The 18,976-nt window shown below is 54.3% G+C and overlaps 2 protein-coding genes across 2 annotated transcripts; both read right to left on the bottom strand.

Annotated features, from left to right (window-relative positions):
- Nucleotides 1-441: 441 nt before the first annotated feature.
- Nucleotides 442-11,661, bottom strand: RASAL3 (RAS protein activator like 3). The gene is made up of 18 exons (XM_037055539.1): nucleotides 10,950-11,661; nucleotides 10,473-10,810; nucleotides 8,634-8,764; nucleotides 8,428-8,506; nucleotides 8,256-8,317; nucleotides 7,800-7,870; nucleotides 7,052-7,178; nucleotides 6,867-6,965; nucleotides 5,856-6,398; nucleotides 5,397-5,541; nucleotides 4,995-5,139; nucleotides 3,938-4,174; nucleotides 3,650-3,851; nucleotides 3,425-3,543; nucleotides 2,101-2,491; nucleotides 1,671-1,828; nucleotides 1,071-1,134; nucleotides 442-951 (listed from the first exon to the last, which is right to left on the bottom strand). Exons 2-18 carry the CDS (start codon nucleotides 10,795-10,797, stop codon nucleotides 808-810), a joined length of 3,042 nt encoding a protein of 1,013 aa, XP_036911434.1. The 5' UTR covers nucleotides 10,798-10,810; nucleotides 10,950-11,661; the 3' UTR covers nucleotides 442-807.
- Nucleotides 11,662-13,507: 1,846 nt separating this feature from the next.
- Nucleotides 13,508-18,519, bottom strand: PGLYRP2 (peptidoglycan recognition protein 2). The gene is made up of 5 exons (XM_037055531.1): nucleotides 18,306-18,519; nucleotides 16,130-17,257; nucleotides 15,230-15,440; nucleotides 14,497-14,794; nucleotides 13,508-13,615 (listed from the first exon to the last, which is right to left on the bottom strand). Exons 1-5 carry the CDS (start codon nucleotides 18,394-18,396, stop codon nucleotides 13,526-13,528), a joined length of 1,818 nt encoding a protein of 605 aa, XP_036911426.1. The 5' UTR covers nucleotides 18,397-18,519; the 3' UTR covers nucleotides 13,508-13,525.
- Between the last annotated feature and the right edge of the window lie 457 nt (nucleotides 18,520-18,976).

Genomic DNA, 18,976 nt, shown 5'->3' with positions numbered 1-18,976 from the left:
CAACGTATACAACCACATGCTCAATTAATTCAAATATTTATTTCCTAGTATGATACAGGCTTTTTCTAGGCAGATGTACCCATCTAAGCTAACCACCTACTTAACTACTCATCCACTAGTGCAAACATCTAGCAAATGCTAACCTATTCATTTGCCTGTGTCCCATCCACTCTACCCCTCACCCATAATTCAAATGTTCACTCATTTACCCAGCCAACAGCCACAGAGCTCAACTACCTCCACACTTACCCACCTATTTCTTCATCTGCTTCCAAGACTCATGCTCTCCTTGCCACGAAGGAGCTAGTACGGGATGTAGGGACCCTAGAAGATACCCTCAAATGGGGCATGGAAGTTGGTGGAGGTGGGATCTCGTGGGGATCTGGGCTTCATTAAGAAGTAGATGCTGGGCCTAACAAATGACGAATACCTTTTTTGGAATACTTTAAGCAGTGGATCTTTTACTGTGTAAGGACCTTTAGATCTGACTTACAGATGAGGACATTGAGGCTCTAAGACAGTGAAGGCCTGCAGTCACACAGCTAGTGAGAATGTCTTTACGTCTCCCCCTTCATTCCCTCCAATTAGGAGAGAATTTAGGAGAGGGGTTGCTTTCTGATTGGCAATACTTAGGGACAAAGAAACCACTGATTTTACTGAAATCAAGATTTTACTGGGCAACCTCACAGTGCCAGACTGGTTGCCACCTACAGCTCCACTCCACACTGTAGGCCATGTAGGGCTGAGGTAGGGCCCCTAATACGGATCGCTCTTTGCTCCCAGACCCTGTGGTGTGGCGTGGGCAGCTCAGGTGGTGTCTCCGTTGACGCAGGGTGCTTGGAGGGGCAAGGGCTGGCTCCGGGTCTCTGGCGTCCACGGACGGAACTGCAGGCTCTGGATGGCATCCCTCAGCTGGGCTTGAGAACGCTCCATCTCAGCCAGGCGATGCTCCTGGAGAGGGAGCGGCAGTGGGCTCGGAGCCAGGGGAGAGTGGCACCCTAACTCTCGTTTCCTCACTTCCCAGATCTGCCCCAGAATTCGGTCGCGGGGTTGGGGTGTGTGTGTCTCACCAGACTTTTCAGACAGTGAGCTTCACTGCTTGGAGGGTCGCACTCTGAATTCAAATGTGAGGTCCTGTGAGAATCAAGCGCAAAGGGGAAGCTCAGAGGTTGGGGAACTCCCCTCCAGCCCCTGATTGGAAAGCTAGGGATTCGGGGAGGCGGGGCTTGAAGTTAGAGGTGGAGTTTGTCCAGAATAGGGAAAGAGGCCTCGGTAAACTTGAAGGGACCCAATCAGAGCCTGGAATGCCTAGGATGAAAGGACAAACGAAACCTTTGGAGTCAGGGCTTGGCCCATCCTGGGTGGGGTGGTGACCAGGATGGGGGCGTGCCCAGACGGAGAGGGCCTGGCCCAACCTGCTTAGGAGGGTCTGAGGAATAGGGCCTGACAAGACGACTTGCCAGGGACCTGCAGTCGGGCTCATCTAGGTACTGGCAGAGCTTTAAGAGGCGGGTTTTAGACAGGTAAATTGGGGCCTGACCGTGCCTGGCGGGATTTGAGTGCGACTGACTGACTGAGAGACAAGGTCTGAATGAAAGTAAGGCCTGGCTGATCTGGTTACATATGGCGGGTCTACCTGGGGGCGGAGCTAATAGAGAGGTAGGACTTACCTTCCACCAAGCCTGGAGTCCAGGTGTTCCAGTTGGCCTCGAAGCTGCTGCTGCTGCTCAGTCAAGTCCCGGATGTGTGTGCTCAGCGACTCCACAAGGCCGGACAGCACCTTCTGTTCCTTACGCAGGGCGGCCACTTCACACTGCAGCTCGGCCAGCTGTAGGGCAGGAAGCCACTGTAAACTGACCTGCAGTCCCACCCCTTTTTCTCCCGGAAGACCTTGACCTCTGTGGTCCTTGTGCTCTGCCTCCTCACTATCTACCTCCTGGGGAACATCGCTCTCTTACACAGAGGAGGAAACTGAGGCTCCGAGAGGATTGAGCTAGGTGCGAGGTAGCACGACTCAGGGAGCTCATATTTGAACCCAGACCTGCCTAGTTTACAAGTCTCGTCTCTGCCCTCCGTGCGCAGACCTGGGCTGGACCTTACCTTGCCCATGGGTCGGTGTGTGCCTAGCGCCTGGTCTCTGTCTCGAGGCTGGTCCAGGTGGCGCTGCCAGGGTACTGACGGCTTCCGAGGAAGCGAGGCTGACGCCCCGGTGCAGGGCCAGCCACGGGGCGTGGGGCCCGTGAGTACAGAGCCTTTGGGTCGTGGACGGGGCCCTGCAGACGGGCGGCGGCGAGCTGGGCGGCCAGCTGGTACACTCTGTGTGCGCTGCACTGGTCGGGGCAGCCGTCGGGGCTGCTCCTGGTCTGGCCGCTGCCGGGCCCAACATCCTGAGCTGTGAACGCTGCGAAGGGACTGGCTCTTGGAGATGAGAGGGCTGTGCTTGGGGAGGTCTCTAGGGAGCAGGAAGCCTGGTTTCTCCCCTGCCGAAAAGCTGGGGGTGAGATGGAAGAGCTCAGACCCTCGACTGGCCCGTGAGCAGATCCTACTCTTAGCTCTGATCTGAAATGACCACACCCATGATTTCTTTACTCCTAGGTAACCCAGTCACTGATGGGATCACATTTTGACCTCTGACCCTCTTCTGGACTTCTGACAGTACTGTCCTCTCTATGATCCTTTGACACCAACCCCAATCTAACTTTTGACTCTTTTCTAGACTTGTCTTGAACTCTGACACAGTATGACCCTTGACTTGACCCTCTCTGTAACTTCAGTTCCAATCTGACCTTGGGCTCAATCTCTGCTCACAAGGGTATCCTCTTCCTAAATGATCCCCTTGTACCCCCAACCTCTGACTTTAGACTGACCTGTCTCTGACCTGCCCCCTTGAAAGATCGTGATCTGACCTCTGACCTCAAACACGACTCTGCCCATATCCTTGACCCATCTGACCCTTACCTCTGCTTACAATATTAACCTGTCCATAACCCTTGATGGTGTATCTTTATGTCTGACCTGACTCTAACCCCCGATTTAACGCCATCAACAATCTCTCACTGAAACCTGACCTCCATTGCTGACCACAATGTCACTTTCTCTCTCTGACACCAGATGTGATTTCTCCCTTACCTCTGAAATGACCAATTTCCACCTTGGACTTCAATCTGGTCCAGTGCCTACCATCTGACCACACCATGAGCCTCTTACTGACCCCTTGGGTGACCCCGCCTCCAGCCTCTGACTTCCACCCAACCCTGTTTCTGACACTGACCCTGATATGATCCTGGCCCTGACCCCTGACATAATCCTGACTTCACGTAATCCTGCCTTTACCTGTGATCCCAGCCAGACCCTGTGCTTGCCTTTGGCCCTGCTCCTTCTCTCACCCATCAGAACTGGACCAGACTGGAGGCAGGCAGGTTACCTGGAGTGGACCTGGGCTGGGGGTGGTGGAAGACGCATTGGCACAGACACAGGTACAGGCTGGCCTTCCTCTATGGCTTGCAGGATGGTGGGCAGAGGTTCCAGGCTGTCACGGGTTGCCTGGTGAGGCATGTAGGGAAGATGCTGAGCAAGCTCTCTGGGGACAGAATTTCCCTGCCCTCTTTCCTCCCTATGCCATGTCCTGGGCTCTGGGCTTAGGTCACACCTGGTTAAGTTCAGCAAAGATGGTACAGAGCTGGGCATGCAGGACTGCCAGCTGGAGGGCCAGGTCACTGCTGCCCTGGTAACCACTAGGTGCTGCATCCACATCAACCATGGCCACTTGGTCCAGGAAGTGTTTCATGGCAGGTCCATGATTCTCCAGGAAGCTATTCATAAAGTCCATGTAGGCCTCCTTTTCACCAAACCTGGGTCAGAGTCCAACTGAGTGGGTCAGGCCTTGCATCTGCCACCCCCGTGGCCCCACTCTGCCCCTCAGCCTTGCAGCACCTACGGGGCATGATTGGCGAGGTTCTGGATGACCTTGGCAATCAGTGTCAGGGTGCGGGCTGGGCCAGGTGCTGGGTGCTCTGGTGCCAGGCCAAAGAGGCTGGGTGCCAGGATGGCGGGACACAGGAACCGCAGGAAGAGAGAGGCGCACACCAGCCGGGGGCCCAGCGCCTCGGAGCCACGGGCTTTGCATGCTTCTCTCCAACCTGAGAAAATGATGCCCAGCTCTGCTGGGAACCAACTGGGACAGAATAGGCAATGGTCAAAAGGGGAGTATATGGGAATAAAGTTCATGGATGATCAAACTCCTAAGGTCAGGAGGGATCAGGAGTCACCTGCATCCTGAGTTCCAGGACTGGCCACATCAGGGATAATGATGCTTGGGGTCAGGATTTATGTTGGTGCTACTTTGGTGACTTCTGGAGTCAGTAGTCTTGAAGTTGGGGGTACAGGTTCACATGGGGACAGAGGCCATGATCTTAGGATCTTGCTATCATATGAGATTGTGGTGCCAGATGCAGTACATAACATGAAATAGAATGCACTGACAGGGTCATCTAGGTTCAGAAATCATGGTGTTGATGTCCCAGGTGACATGGGATTAGGCATACAGGTCAGAGGTCAAGGGACTGGAATCCCAGGTTTTCTGTGATCAGTTGCATGGAATTTGGAGTAGAGGGTCAATTAAGGCCAAGGGTCAGGGGATTGAGGGCATGATATCACCTCAAATCAGAGGTCATAAGATTGAGGTCCTATGTTAACTGTGGTCAGGTGGCATGAAATTAGGGTATGTGGTCACTTGTGTTTAGAGGGCAAGGAACTGCATCCAAGGTTAATGGGTTTAATTGGCATAACATTGGGAATGAGTTGCCAGAGTTAGCAAATAAAACTCTGAAACAATTTTAAACTTGAATTTCAGATAAAAAATAAATAATTTTTAAACATAAGTCTGTTCCCAAATATTGTATCACATTTAACTGGGCACCCTGTATTTTATCTGGCAACTAGCACAGTGGCTGGGAAGCAGGGGCAGGCTCAGATGCTGGAACCCTGATTCTTACTCGTAGGAGTGGATGATATTCTGGAAGACCTCCTCACAGTTGTTTTGCAGTCTGGCTTGGTGCTGGGGCAGCTCTGAGGCTGGGCACTTGCTGGGGTCCACCTCACAGTCCTCAGTGGAGTCACAGAGACGCCGCACGACCTGCCCTACATCCAGCACAGCCAGACAGGGCCCAGGGCCTTGACCACCAGGACTCGCCACACCCAACCTCCAATCTATCTCCAATGTACTGAGGGGACACCCAACATCTTGAGAAGTCCCCAGTTACCTCCAGGACCCCAGCACCTCTAAGGCATCACCTACCTCCAGAATCCAGTTTAACCAGGGACTCCCAGATCTCCCCTGGGATCCCCTAGTCGGCCCAGCAGGCTTATGTCATATCCCCTTCCCCAGCGCTGCTCACCCAGCGTCTCTTGGAGATAGTCCTGTGCCACCAGCTTCATGTACTCATCGATGGCCTTGGTGGCCAATGTGTTTTCCCGGAACAGCAATGCCTCACGGCCTCCACTGCGCGCCAACTCCGCGGTGCCCAGGTCTGTCACCAGTGCCTGAGCATAGCGGGTGTCATGTTGCCTGGGCACAGACTGAGCCAGGGGGAATCCCTACCCTTAGCGAGTCCTTCCCACCTGGGCACAGGCCCTGCCCCCACGGTTACAGGTCAGGCCCGGCCCTTTCTGCTGGGGCACCTAACATGCCCAAACCTCCGTCTCTCACAGCAGAAATGTAAGCCTTTCAGAGCTGAGGCTCAGCTCAGGCCCAGACCTTCGCCACCGAATCTCAGGCCCCGCCCCTCATGGAGCACCGCCCCGCGCAGGTGCCACTTAGTCTGGACACCGGGATCCGCCCAGTCGCCCCAACGCACCTGTGCTCGCCCGGTGGCCCTCAGCACTCGCACCATGGCAGCCGCCAATTCCTCCTTGGCCTGCGCAGACAGCTCGGGCTCCAGTGCCTCGCAGAGGCGTGCGTAGTGGAAAGTGAGGAACTCTGCTAGCTCCTTGTAGCGCTCGGACGGCAGCACGCGCAGGCGCCGAGCCCTGATGCGCGCCCTCAGCACCGCACCGGCTGGCGCCCCAAGCAGCGGGAACCAGCGCTCGAGGCCCGTGGCGGGCGCTCCGGAGGCCCCCAGCGCCTCCAGTGCCAGTGTCGCGCGTCCCAGAACCGAGCTTCCTGGGCTCGCTCCGCGCAGCCGCAACGACACACGATGCGCTGGTGGCAGCGCCTCGAAGTGGAAGCGCTCTGCCCAGAAGAGCGGACCCGGACCAGCCCTCGGCGCGGTGCGCGCCAGCAGCGCACCGTCCAGCCACAGCTCAACCCGCACTCCAGGCTGCCCCGCCGCAACTCGTGGCAGCCCCTTCGCTTCGTGCACCCACACGCTGAGCCACGTCTCTTCTCGTTCCATGTTGTCCTGCGGAACAGAGTGGTAGAGGGAGGAGTAGGTGCTCGGTGGTGGGCACCGGAGGTGAAATGTGAGGCCCGTGTCCCCTGGGAGATCGCTGGGCCCTTGGGGGAAGAGAGTTGGGCCACAGGGGTCCCAAGGTGGCCAAGTGGAAGACCTTTAGCTGTTCTATGATCTCCCGGATAGATGGGTTCTACAGGGTGCCGTGGAACAGCCGCGGGGGGCGGGGGGACTTGGAGACTACTTGGTAGGCGGAGCTTTAGGTGTGAATAGGATTCAGATTGAAAAGAAGGGGCGGGGGTCGTTGTAAAGAAGGGCAGGGGACTGGTACTACTAGATGGGGAAGGTCTCGGAGTAGTTGCACAGGTGTGGGTGGGCAAGAGTGTCTAAGGAGCGGGCTGGGCCGGGGTTGGTGAAAGGGCTGGGGCTCCGGGGGTGGCCGGGGTCTCTAAGCTCCTAACTTTCCACAGTACTGACCTTGCTGGGCTGGAAGTGGCGACGAAGGTCCTCGATCCAGCGGTCTCTTTCAGCAGCCGAGCGACAGGAAAAGCAGCGGCTCCCTCCTGCCCATGTTACCTGTTGGGGAGGGGGATTTCAGTTTGTAGTTGAGACCAAGGTGGAGCCAAAGGGTCAGGATGACGTGAAGAGTTGCCTACATTTACCTGGAAACAGTGGGGCTCCTCCAGGAGGCTGGGGTGCAGTGGCCAGACCCGCACATCCCGTTCGGCGCCCAGGTCCAGCTCAGAGAGTGTGGCCAGAGATTCCCGAGAGCCCAGAGCACTGGGGGCTCTGGGGAGGGGAGGGGGAACAAGGGTCATTTCTCCCTTCTCCTCCCACCACCCCCTGCAGCCTGAAGGGTGAGGAGAGGCCAGGATGGACTTAAACCTAAACTGGACTTGAGCACATCACTTTTAGGATCAACCCAGCTTCTCGTGGTGGCCTGCATGACCCTACACAGTATAGCTCTTGATATCTTTTGACCTCATTTTTCTTCACTTAATCCCCCACTGTCTGAACTGCAGTCCCACTGGCCTTGTTTTCATGTCTTCACCTGACCTCTTGGCCTTTGCACATGCTGTTCCCTCTGCCCGAATGCTGTCCCTGCTCTTCTCAGCCTAGATAACTTCCACCCATCCTTCAGATTTCAGCTCAGTTCCCTTCCCTGACACTCCCAGACCAGGATGTTTACTTAGTCCCTGTTTTAGAATCGTTTTGTCAGACTCTACAGCCACTCTTCCATGAGGAACTGGCTCCATGCTAGGGTCTTTCAGTGGCCCTAGCATGGTGCAACACAGGGCAGGACATAGAGGGGGAAATAGAAGGTGTGTGTTGAAGGTCAGAATGCTAAGCAGCGTGAGGGTGAGGGGGAATGTTAAATCCCAGTCTCTCTAGCCTCTCAAAGACTCTTACCCATCCCGGGAGGCATTGGCTCCTAGCTCTGACCTGGGCTTTTTCTTTTCTTTCAGCCGCTTGAGCAGCCCCTGTGGGAAGAGGAACGTCAGCTGGGCAGAACCCTGTGTCCCCTCCTCAGCTCCTTTTTCCTCAGGGTGTTCTTGAGGGTCTACTATTCTTGGGAGACCACAAGCTCAGGCAGCCACAAGCTCAGGCTCTATTAGTAGGAATAATAAAGGCAACCAATTGCTTCCATTTCTAAAGCACCAATCATATGCTTTCCTGCATTCTCTACTGATTTCTCATAAACAGCCCGGAGAGGGAGGTGTTCCCATTGGCTCCATCTGACAGATAGAGACACTGAGGCCCAGAGAGGTTCGGTAACCTGCCCAGAATTGCCCAGTTATAGTCCCCTCTCACCTCTGAGGTTCTGGAAGTCTTTGCTCTCCCTCCACCCCCCACTGGATATCTTACCCGAACATTGTGGACCTGGTGGGGGCCAGCAGCCTCTGGTTCAGTCTTGCCAGAGGTCCGGTCTGTGGGTAGTCAGGGGTGGAAGGTTGAGTGATGGGATCATCTTGGATTCTGCCCCACCTTGACAGGCTCCCAGATGCCCCTGCCCTCCCCCCCCTTCACGTTTACTTACCTGGATCCCTGAGGTTCCCCATGGCCACCTGGATGCTGCCCTCAGAGCTAGCGCTCCCCACCCGGGACCGGCGAGGACCCTGTTCCTCCACAGGAGTGGTTAGTCAGAAAGGAGAGGCAGGCAGACAGACCAAGGGAGAGGCAGACACCTTTCCATTAACCCCACTCCTTTCCCCTTCTTCCCCTGGCCCATAGGCCCTCTCTCACCTCTTCCTCACCCCCAAGCAGCACCAGCCTCCCATCGAGCAGAGTGAAGGCCCCAATATTCCAGATGGGCACATCAGGTGTGGGGGCCTCAGGGATCTGAGGGCTAGGGGGCTCCGGCTCCAGCTCAGGCTCTGGGTAGAGGAGGAGATGTTGGGCACCTGGGAGTTCTTGAAACTCAGACCACCCTTTTCACTGCCCAAGGCTCACTGGGGGCTCCCTCCTAAGTGCCTCCTTTTTTCTTCACCACCTCCCCATCCCCACCCCATACAGCCAAGGAGTTGTTGAGCAAAGTCCTTCTCTGGGCCTTGTCCCCACTGGCCATAGGTAGTGGACTTAGCCCACCTACTATGTAACCTGTTCTGTGTTTACTGCTCCACATGCTTTCTCTCATTTAATCTTCCAAAGCCATTGAAAGGGCTATTATAACCCCCATTTTACCAAGGAGAAAACCGAAGCCCAGAGAGATAGAGTGATTCTTCTACATTCAGAGGCTTGTGAGTGATTGAGCTGGGCCTCAGGTACGAGCGTTCTTCTCTGAACCAATTCAGTGTGTAGGTCCAAGGAGTTAAACCACAGGACAGCACCCTATTTTCTTACATGAATAACTAATCTAAGGTGGAATATATTCAATGTTCAAGAAAGGGATAGAAAAAGGTCAGGGTACGGGGTGGTGGTAGTGCAGCGGTCTCCCAGGGACAGTAAGTTTGTGCTAGACCTTGATGGCAGGAACAGCTTGATCAAAGGCTAAGACGTGGTAAGACCCAGGGAAATAAAGGGAAGGAGTTTGGGGGACTCAGAGGCTGGAGAAGAAGAAGGCCCAGGAAGAGACTGGTACAGGACCGTGGGTGCCAGTTAGGAGGGGTTTTGTCCCGAGGGTTGTGTGGAGCGATGGGACGTACTTGACCGTGCCAAGATCAGATCTGCTCGTGAAAGAGCTCTCTCTCTGGATTCTATGGAGTGGGCAATACTTGACACCTGGAGAAATTTGAAGGGATGTTTTGCAAAATGGGGCTGTGAATGATGAAAATTAAATGCGCTTGCAGGAACAGGAGGGCTGAACCGAGCCTCCCAGATTACCTGTCTGTCCTATTGTTTTACCACTAAGGGGAGAAATGATAACTTCCACTGTTAACAGACTACTTAAAATGTGCTGGGCCCTGGCCTGGCACTTCACGCATGAGCTCTAATGCTTGGTCATGGTACCCTTCTAGATCCCTCTGTGCACCACCCAGCCCCATCTGTCATTCCTTGTTTATCCTTGTTCACTGTCTTTCATGCCCCCTACACTGTGAGCTTCACGGGGTAGCCAGTGACACTGTTTTGTTCACTGCTGTGTTCTCTGTGCCTAAATCAGGGCCTGGCACACAGGAAATGCTCAAAGACCTCTCTGCTTCAATGTATGAGTGAATGAATGAATGAATAAAATCATATTCTCTTCCAGGTAAGGATCATGATTCCCATTTAACTGATGGGGAAGCTGAGACCAAAGGAAGTGAAGAAACTAAGACATGTAAGCTGGAGAGCAGGAGGAGGCTGAGATGGATATCCAGGCAGGAGAGGAGGGTACTGGGCCGTTGAACATGAGAAGAGATTAGGTGAGGCCAAGAGCCTATTCCCTGTCTCTTCCTCAGTGGACCCCCTGGCCCACAGGCCCTTGGCCACACCTCCCTCCCCCAGGCCCTGGGTAGGGGGAAAAGAGGGAAGAGGGCAGCTGAGTCCCAGCCATTTCCTGTTGGGCTTTTGCACTCCCCACAACTTCCTGTGTCTGTAAGTCTGATGCTCTGGAGGCAGACAAAACCCAAGCATCCGGCCCAAGCTCTGGGTGGGGGAGCCACGTACCTGAAGCTTCTGGTCTTGGCTCTGGCTCCAGTCGTGGGCTTTTATGCCGCCCCCAGAGGCTCTTGGATATTCGCGGGCGACTTGGGTGTGATTCCTTGTGGGGCACAGAGAGGACACGACGGAACAGCGAACGACGAGCCGGTTGGCTGTTGACTATGGGTTCCTGGTGGCTCAATGCTCTCCCCCAGCCCGCAAGGCGGCTCCAGTGGAACCCTCCAGCCCCCTTCTCCCCACCTCCTCCTGTGTGCCAGCGATAGGAGGTTAGTGGGGACGGGGCTGCAGGCTGGGTTTCAGAGGACTGGTTTGTTGGTGGTGGTGGGTCCATGGTGGGGATTCTCCTGGGGGAGGAGAGGGTGACAGTTCTGGTTTGAGTCTGCCCACATGCTGCCCTTATCTCGGCCCCCTCCCTAATCTCAGCTCTGCCCCCAGAAAACCTCCCAACCCCCTGCCAGGGGCCACACTCATTCCTTCTCTTACCTTGATTTCCTGACCAGCCTCAGAAGCAGCAACCGTCTGCACACTGCCTGGCTTCCTCCTACTGAACGCTACTCCACGTGACCCTATCTGTCCCACCCCACCCCACAGGCAGGCTGGTAAGGCACAGTGAGGGCAGGACGCAGGGGTAGAGGAGGTGACAGAGCAGGAACTAGAATCTCTCACTGATCAGGAGGGAGTACATGCCCCTCTCTGAGCCTCAGTTGCCTTCTCTGCAAAATGGGCACAGGCTGGTGAGAACATGGAGCCCCTGGAACTCTCATCCACTGCTGGTTAGAGTGGAGACTGATTCACCCAAGTTGGAAAACTGTTTGGTCTAATTGACAAACATTGACCATATGCCTCTCGTCTGACCCAGCAGTTCACCCAATAGACGGGCCCATTGACGTTATTCATAGTAGCCTCAAACTGGCAACAACCCAAGTGTCCACATCCTGTAGAATGGGTAAATTGATATAATTCAGCAAGGAGAGTGAACAAACTACTGAGTGATTGAACTCAGATAAATCACAAACAGTGCTAAGAAAAAAAACTGTACACTGTATTGTTCCATATATATTAGGTTCCCAAGTAGACAAGACAATATGCAACAAGTATGGAAGTCAGTGTCCTTTGGAGGGGCTAGTGGGGAGGGGCATGAGGGAGGATCCTAGGAGCTGATCATAATTTTTGTCTCTGCCTTTAAAATTGCGGTGAAAGGCTCTGGCTGGTGTAGCTCAGTGGACTGGGCGCGGGCCTGCAAACCACACGATCGCGGTTCAATTCCCAGTCAGGGCACATGCCTGGGTTGCAGGCCAGTTCCCAGCGGGGGACGCACAAGAGGCAACCATACATTGATGGTTCTCTCCTTCTCTCCTTCCCTTCCTCTCTAAAGATAAATGAATAAAATATTTTTAAAAAAATTGCGGTGAAAGCCCTGGCTGGGTGGCTCAGTCGGTCGAGCATCATTCTAAAGGCCAAAAGGGTACAGATTCTGTTCCAGCTGGGGTTGGTCGGGGATGACCGATAGCAGTTTCTCATGTCAACGTTCTCCCTCTCTCTCTGTGTCTAAAGATTCAATGAGCATCTTCTCGGGTGAGGATTAAAAAGAATTTGAGGTGAAAGCCACATAACATACATTTAACATACATACGTCTATTTCTTGAGTGGGATGTTGGTTACATGGATGTGTTAGGTTGTGAAAACTCATTGACGCACTTTCCTAATAAATGTTATCAATGTGAAAAGGAGTCAGGCAATTATTGTTCTGAGAAATAAGTGAGTCAACATGAGAGTCAGTAGAATCCTGGCCCATGAGTGGGTTCCAGTCCCAGCTGGTCCTTTTCTCGCTGTGTGGCCTCAGGCAAGTCACTTCCTCTCTGATCTTCACTTTCCATATTTGTACAACACAATGATAATATCAGTTTCAGAAGGTTTATAATAGGAGCCTTCTTTTATTTAAAAAAGAGTTTCCTGAGTGCCCACTGAGTGCTAGGTGCCACAGAAGCCACGGGGAATGAGACAAACATGATTCCTGCCCTCCTGGAACTCACAGTGCAGGGCAATCCTACCTGGCGAGGACTGGGATGGAGAGACTGAACAGAAGTGATGTTCTTTGAGCTGGAAAAATTCAGGAAGGCTTCCCTGAGGAGGTGCATTTGCAACCTGAAGCCTGAGAAGGAGCTGCCTGTGAGATGAGCATGTTAGGTAGAAGAACTGGTTTGTGCAAAGGCATGGGTGACCAGAATCCGCAGGGTAGGGTGAGTAGAATCACCTTGAAGGGCATGTGGCCTGTGCAGTTACCCAGGACTCCATGCTCAGAAGGGCTCCACCCTACATTTGATTTAGTGCTCTGCTATTGCTGTCCTGAAGTTCTTGCTTTTTGAACAAGGGGCCTTGCATTTCCATTTGTACTGGGCCTCACAAATTCTATAACTCATCCTGAAGAGGAGGGTGTTCAGTAAGGGCCAAAGACCCTTCTGGAGCTGGATGTAACAGGCAGGTGCACACACCTTAGGTGTACCTATTTTATTCAGACTGCATCAGGACACCCACTACACACACATGCGGAGCCTTCTTATGCTCCTCCATGTCTCTGAGCATTTACCACCTCATTGCATTCTGGCTCCACTCCTACCTCCCTGTGTTTTTGCTGGAGGACTTTCTCTGACAGATGGAGCCCATGCAACAAGCAGCCCCAAAGTGCCAGAGAATTAGCACCTCCTTAAGAGAAGTCCTCAGCCAATGGCTATGGGAGTTGAAAGATGAATACTCCAGTTTCCTCACCACTTCAGTAGGATGACTTTAGGGCATGTCCTATGCTATCTCCCAGAGGTCCCGGGTGGAATTGAGCTCCATTTGCCCCCAGTGCCAACTTGCTTGATAAGGCACCGTTTCTGGGCTGCCTTCCCTTCCCTACCTCTCTTCCTTTTTCCCCAAATGATGTGTCCTGGCATCACCTCCCAAACTACTTGTGCTGTAATTTTTGTCTCAGGGTCTGATTCTGAGCAAATCCAAACCAAGACAATGTGCGCAAACACAAATAATGCATAGACACAGGCTTTCTTTCCACAGTCTCTTTATTGGAGGCCTGTGACCGGCAGGGTCGCTAGAGGTAGCTTCTTCTTAGATATCCTAGAGGCCCTCCTGGCAATTCTTGGCTTCACATTCTAGAAAAGACAAGAGAGTGTGAGGCTTGCGGGGAGGGGGAGGTTGGGCTGCCTCTCCTCTCGGTGGAAGCCTGTATGAGGAAGAAGAGAAAATGAGGGGTGGGTACAACTCTAATTGCAGGCCAGCTTAATGAAATAGAGTGGCAGTGTGCAGGTAGCACGAAATTGTGCACGTGTGTGACTAGAGGTGTTTTTGTGGTGATTGAGGTCAGGGTCTGGGGCCAAGGTTGTGCTGGTTGGGCCTAGATTGCTCCAGCATAAGAATTGTTATCAAGAGTCAGGGAGGCTGGGGCTGCGCAAGCATCCTCAGGGATGAGATTGTCTGGACAGAAGACTGAACCCTACAGTTAGGAACTTGACAGAGGATGTGCAGGCAAAGGGGTTTTCTGCAGGGAAACACCAGTTAGGTTACTGTTGTGTATACAGAGGTCCTTTGAGTGGGGGCCAGGGGTGAGCCCAAGGTTAGGCGGGCTAGAATGAGGTTGTGCAGGCAGAAACTTTGTGACTTGGGTATAGGTGATGCAGGCCTGGCTGAAGTTGCGAGGGCAAAGGGGCTGCTGGAGGAGTCAGGGTCCATGCCCTGGTTGGGAGGGCAGACCAACTGAAAGCTGGGCAAACAAGGTGGCTGGATCAGGGGCTAGGCTGAGGTTGTGCAGGTGGAGGAAATGTTGCAATCAAAACAACTTAAAAGTTGGGACTAGGCTGACTGAATAGAAAGGCTGCAAGGGAGGTTAGGGACCTGGCTGAGGCTGTGTGTGGGTATAGGGGTTACAGGAAAGAGAGAGGCTTGCTGAGGTTGGGTGGGCAGGCAGGCAGGGTCAGGAGTTGAGCTTGTGTCAGGTGGATCGCAGGCCGAGGTAGTACAGGCGTCACAGACTCACCGCTTCGAAGTGAGGCCAGGTGCTCAGCAGGCGGAAGAGCGCGTCACCAGGGCACTCGGTGCGCACCACCTGGCGGTGGCCAAGCACTGTGTAGTCTGGCCGCAGAAGGCCAGCGCGCACCGCGCACCTGGGAAGCACGTCGCGCACAGTGCTCAGCGCAACATCTGCCGGCAGCTCCGCAGTGTAGTTGCCCACGAAGGCCACGCCGAAGCCTCTGGAGTTGTGGCCTAGTGTATGCGCGCCTACCCAGTGCCAGCCGCGGCCCTCGTACATGTAGCCGTCTGAGCCCACCACGAAACTGCGGAGAAGGAGGCAGCCAACCTTTGGCGTCAGGGGTACCCTGCCCGATGTCTCTGCCAAGTTCTGCTTGGTTGCACTGTCTCGGCCTAGTCCTGACTCATCCCACTCCACCAGATGCCACCCCAGTAACCCTCCTATTTCTCTGGCATTGGCTACGCCCCTTTCTGTCCGGCCTCTCCAAGTCGTCTCAAGTCCAGTTCCTGCCCAATTCACAGCACTTTTCTGTTTTAGGCCTAACCCCATCGCTGCAGGGCTTCAATCCCATTGGGTCCCACCTTCGTTTAGGTCACGCCCCTCTCCACCTTGGCCTTACCCACCCCACTCCTCCCTTTTGCCAAATTTGCTCTGATCCAACTCATTCCCTGAGTTAGGCTCCGCCACCCAAGTTCTGCACCTAGTAATTGGCCCCGCCCCCGCCCCAGGCCCCGCCTACCTGTACCCGATGTCGTCCCAGCCGCGGGTGTCCTGGTGGAAGCGCTGCATGGAGCGCATTTTCGCCGCACAGCTCTCGAACGCCGTGCAGGGTGATGCCGGCAAGTATGTATGATGCACGTACAAGAACCCGAGAGGCAGCCGCAATGGCTTCGGGTGGCCCCGGTACGGTGCTGCACCCCAGCGGCAGCGAGGGTGGATGGCCGGGCATCCTGCCGGGAAGGGCGTACAGGGCTGGGGTCAGTCATCGTTTTTCTTCCTGTTGCCTGTACCCCCATTAGAGTGCATCTGTGGGCCATTCCCCTAGTCTCCTTCCAGATTTTGGGACAGTTCAGTCTCATACCACACTGGTCTCCCTTGGGATCTAACTTAACTAAATCAGAATTCAAGGTTCTTTACAACCCAGGACACAACACTCAGCAGCTGGCCCTGCCCTGAGCCCTAGGAGAGACAGCCACATTGAGAAAGAGGAATATTGGCCCACAACCATTATGCTTTAGTTGTGTACTACTTGCTTTCTTTCTCAAACCATTGAGCAAATCCAAGAGGTAGCAGATTAACCTCACTTCAATGAAAAAAGTGAGATTCAGAGAAATGAAGCAACCCACCTAAAGATGCAAGGAATAATTGGCTGAATTTTTATTCCAATCTCTGTGCCTTTGCATGCGTTGAGCCCCCCTCCTGCAGTTCCTGCTTCCTCACTTTTTTTTGTTACATGAACTCCTATTCATCCTTCAAGACCTAAATCTAGCCTTTGCTTACCTCTGCAGCTGCCCTGTCCCTGCAGCGAGAGCCCTATTTCCCCCTCTGGAATTCCTAGTCCTGGCTCCTCCTGACCACATGGGGCTGAGAGTGTCTGTCTCTGTGAGAGGGAGGGTATTGGGGAGGGGGCCTTTCTCACCCAGGAAGGCCTCAGTGTACTCCTTGGTGGCAAGGGTGGCCACTTGTGCCAGTTGTTCTTGGCTCATGCCCTGAAGCTGAGGGTGTGCTGGCTCCAGTCTCTGTAGCAGGAGGAGGGTGCCCCAAACCTGCTGGGTCAGGGCAGGGGCTGAAATCAGAGCAGCTCCGTTCTGCCTTCGGAAATTGCTGCGAAGTCCTGGGTCTCCTGCCACCCCAGCTCCATAGTACTGGCTCAGGAGGTGGCTGAGGGGTGGCCGGGGTTCAGGGGCCCGGCTCAGGTAGTCTCCAAGGAGGATCCCATCCAGAGCACCATTGAGGAAGGCCGTTGTAAGTAGTGATGCCCCAGGGGCCAGGAGCGTGAAATTCCTGGGAATGGAGAGCTGGTCCCAGCAGCCCTCAGCTCCTAGGCCTGGGTGGCTCTGGGTCTGGAGGCCCTGGAGAAAGGTCAGGCCCAGGTCTCTGGCCAAGGTGACCACCAGGAGGCTGTCCACGGTGGTTGGAGACTTTGCTTTGGCATCAGGTGAGGAGGTTTGGTCATCTAGAGAGGTGACCTGGGTATCTGAAGAGGGGTCTCGGACATCTGGACAGATGGCTCCCACGTTGAAATTTGTGGCTCTAACATTTAGAGACATAGTTCCCACATTTGCAGAGCTAACATCTGGAGAGGCATCCCTGAGTCCCAGGGAGGTGGCTTTTACATCAGAAACCATGGCTCCAACATCTGGAGAGGTGGCTCCGACACCCGGAGGGGTGGCTGTGCTGTCCAAGGGCAAGTTTATAACCCTGTGCTTCTGCAGCCCTGCTTTCAGCCCAGCCAAAAGAGGCTCCACAGCCACTGTGGAGCCATCGGGTGCCAGTACCACCCCATATTCCTGCCTGCCCCGCACACCGTGTCGAGCCACCTCTTCAATCAGGCCTCCCAGCTCTGGACTCAGTACAAGGAGATCCAACTTGGTGGCTCTGAGACTCCGTCCTTCTAGCAGAAAGTGATGGAGGGGATCATGAGGATCAGAGTCGTGGGCTGACAGCTGCCACATGGAGACGGTGTGGCTGGCCTCAGTGACTGGCGCCTTCTGCTCAAGCTCAGCCAGAGCCTGGATGACCGAGTCCATGAGGAAGGGCAGGGATGCTGCAGGAGGAGGGATGGCATTAGCCCAGCGGCCCAGCACCCCCTGTTCCTGAGCCCCCTGCTGCTGCTTCCACATATTCTCAATTCCCTCCATCTGACAGCTCTGTGACTCCCAGCACCATCCTTGTGTAAATGAGGAAACTGAGGCACAAACAACAGGTTAAAGTGTTTAGACTATGTGAGCACTGGGGAGCCATGGCAGGTTCATGACCAGGAGCATTCTAAGATTACTCCTTTGACTGCCTGTGGAGAGTGAATTTTCAGGAGGCTAAGGTAGAGAGAGGGAAATAATGTGGAGGTGAGCAATAAGGATTGCCAAAGCTAGGGTGGTGGCAATGTGATGGACAAAAGTGGGCAGAGTCCCTGGGTATTCTAAGGGAAAGATGGACAGTTTTTGGTGGTGGATTGGAGTTTGGGGAATTTTAAAGGGCAAGGTGTCTGGAGGACGTGCAGGGAGGGAGAGGGTGGGCCTGTGTCTCATAGAGGAAATGTCAGCAGCTGAACTGGAACCCAGAGGTGCTGGGCTCAGAGCCGGGTTGTTGAATAATAGCTAACATTTCTTAAACATTTACTATGTGCCAGGTGACTTAGATAACTTAACAAATTTAATCTTCACGATGACTTTGTGAGCTCAGAGAGATGAAATGACCTGCCTTAGGTCACACAGTCAGGAAGTGGAAGAAGCAGGATTATGAACCCAGAAATTCCGGTGGACAGTCCGCACTGTAATTCCTCTGTTTTCCTCTCTGGCTAAAATGCCCTTTCCTGTTTCTCTCCAAGTAAAAGTCTCCTTCCTGTTTTAGATCTGTGTCCCTTCCTCCACGAAGCCTTCGTGATTTTTGCTCTTCTGGCCCCAGGTCTTTCCCTCACCCCCTGCCCTGACCCTGTGTAGCTGGAAGCATCTGTGTCCCCAGACTGGAAGTTCCTTGAGACTGAGGTCTCCTGGAGTCTCCAGTCTTACCCCGTACAGGGCTGGTCACAGAGAGGACAGCAGTACACTTCTGTGGAATCGATCGTCCTGGCCGCAGGCCTCTGCCTTCTGACCTACCTGTCCCTGGCTCCGGCCACAGCCACAGTCCAAGCAGGATCCAGAGGACACCCTGGACTACTGTTGTGGGATTCCAGTTTCTGGGGGGCATCTCTGGTTGACTTCAGCGGAGACCTCGGCAGAGCTGGAGGGAGACAGGCACAGAGAGCAGAGTGGTGTCTTTGGTCACTGTCAAAGTCCAGAGGTTAATGATATGGCTGTCCCTTGCAGAGCTGTGGGCAGGAGGCAGCGGAGGCATAGGGACAGAGTACCCTGGGTCAAGGTCATATGGTTCCCAGGGGCTTCCCTGTCCTATCCTGTCCAGGCTGAGGTCAAGGGTCAGTAAGCCAATCCCAAACCAGGAGGAATCTGGAGGCTAAGTAGTTTAGACTCCAACAAACTCTGCCCATTCCCCAGAAAAGCAGACTGAAGGCCAATCCAGTAAGTCCCACCTCTTTCCTGATCATTTGGTTGCTGCTGCTGGCCACTAGAGGGGACTCTCAGGTGCCAGCCCAACTGGTAAGACTGAATGTTCTGGGGGAGGGGAGAGGAGGACACACCTCAGGTTGGCACTGCCTCCTGCCTTTGCTGCCAGCACTTCAGGCTCAGACAGAGAATGGGCATAGGGGCTGGGGACTATTTTTGCTGGGGCCCACTGTGAACCCAGGGGACCAGGAGATGTCTTTTCTTAT

Source organism: Sturnira hondurensis, unplaced genomic scaffold (genome assembly GCF_014824575.4).
Source record: "Sturnira hondurensis isolate 20B ecotype Veracruz unplaced genomic scaffold, ASM1482457v3 Scaffold0000880, whole genome shotgun sequence".
Classification (NCBI taxonomy): domain Eukaryota; kingdom Metazoa; phylum Chordata; class Mammalia; order Chiroptera; family Phyllostomidae; genus Sturnira; species Sturnira hondurensis.
The sequence above is the reverse complement of the archived record's forward strand: the minus strand, read 5'-3'. Positions and strand labels throughout refer to the sequence as shown.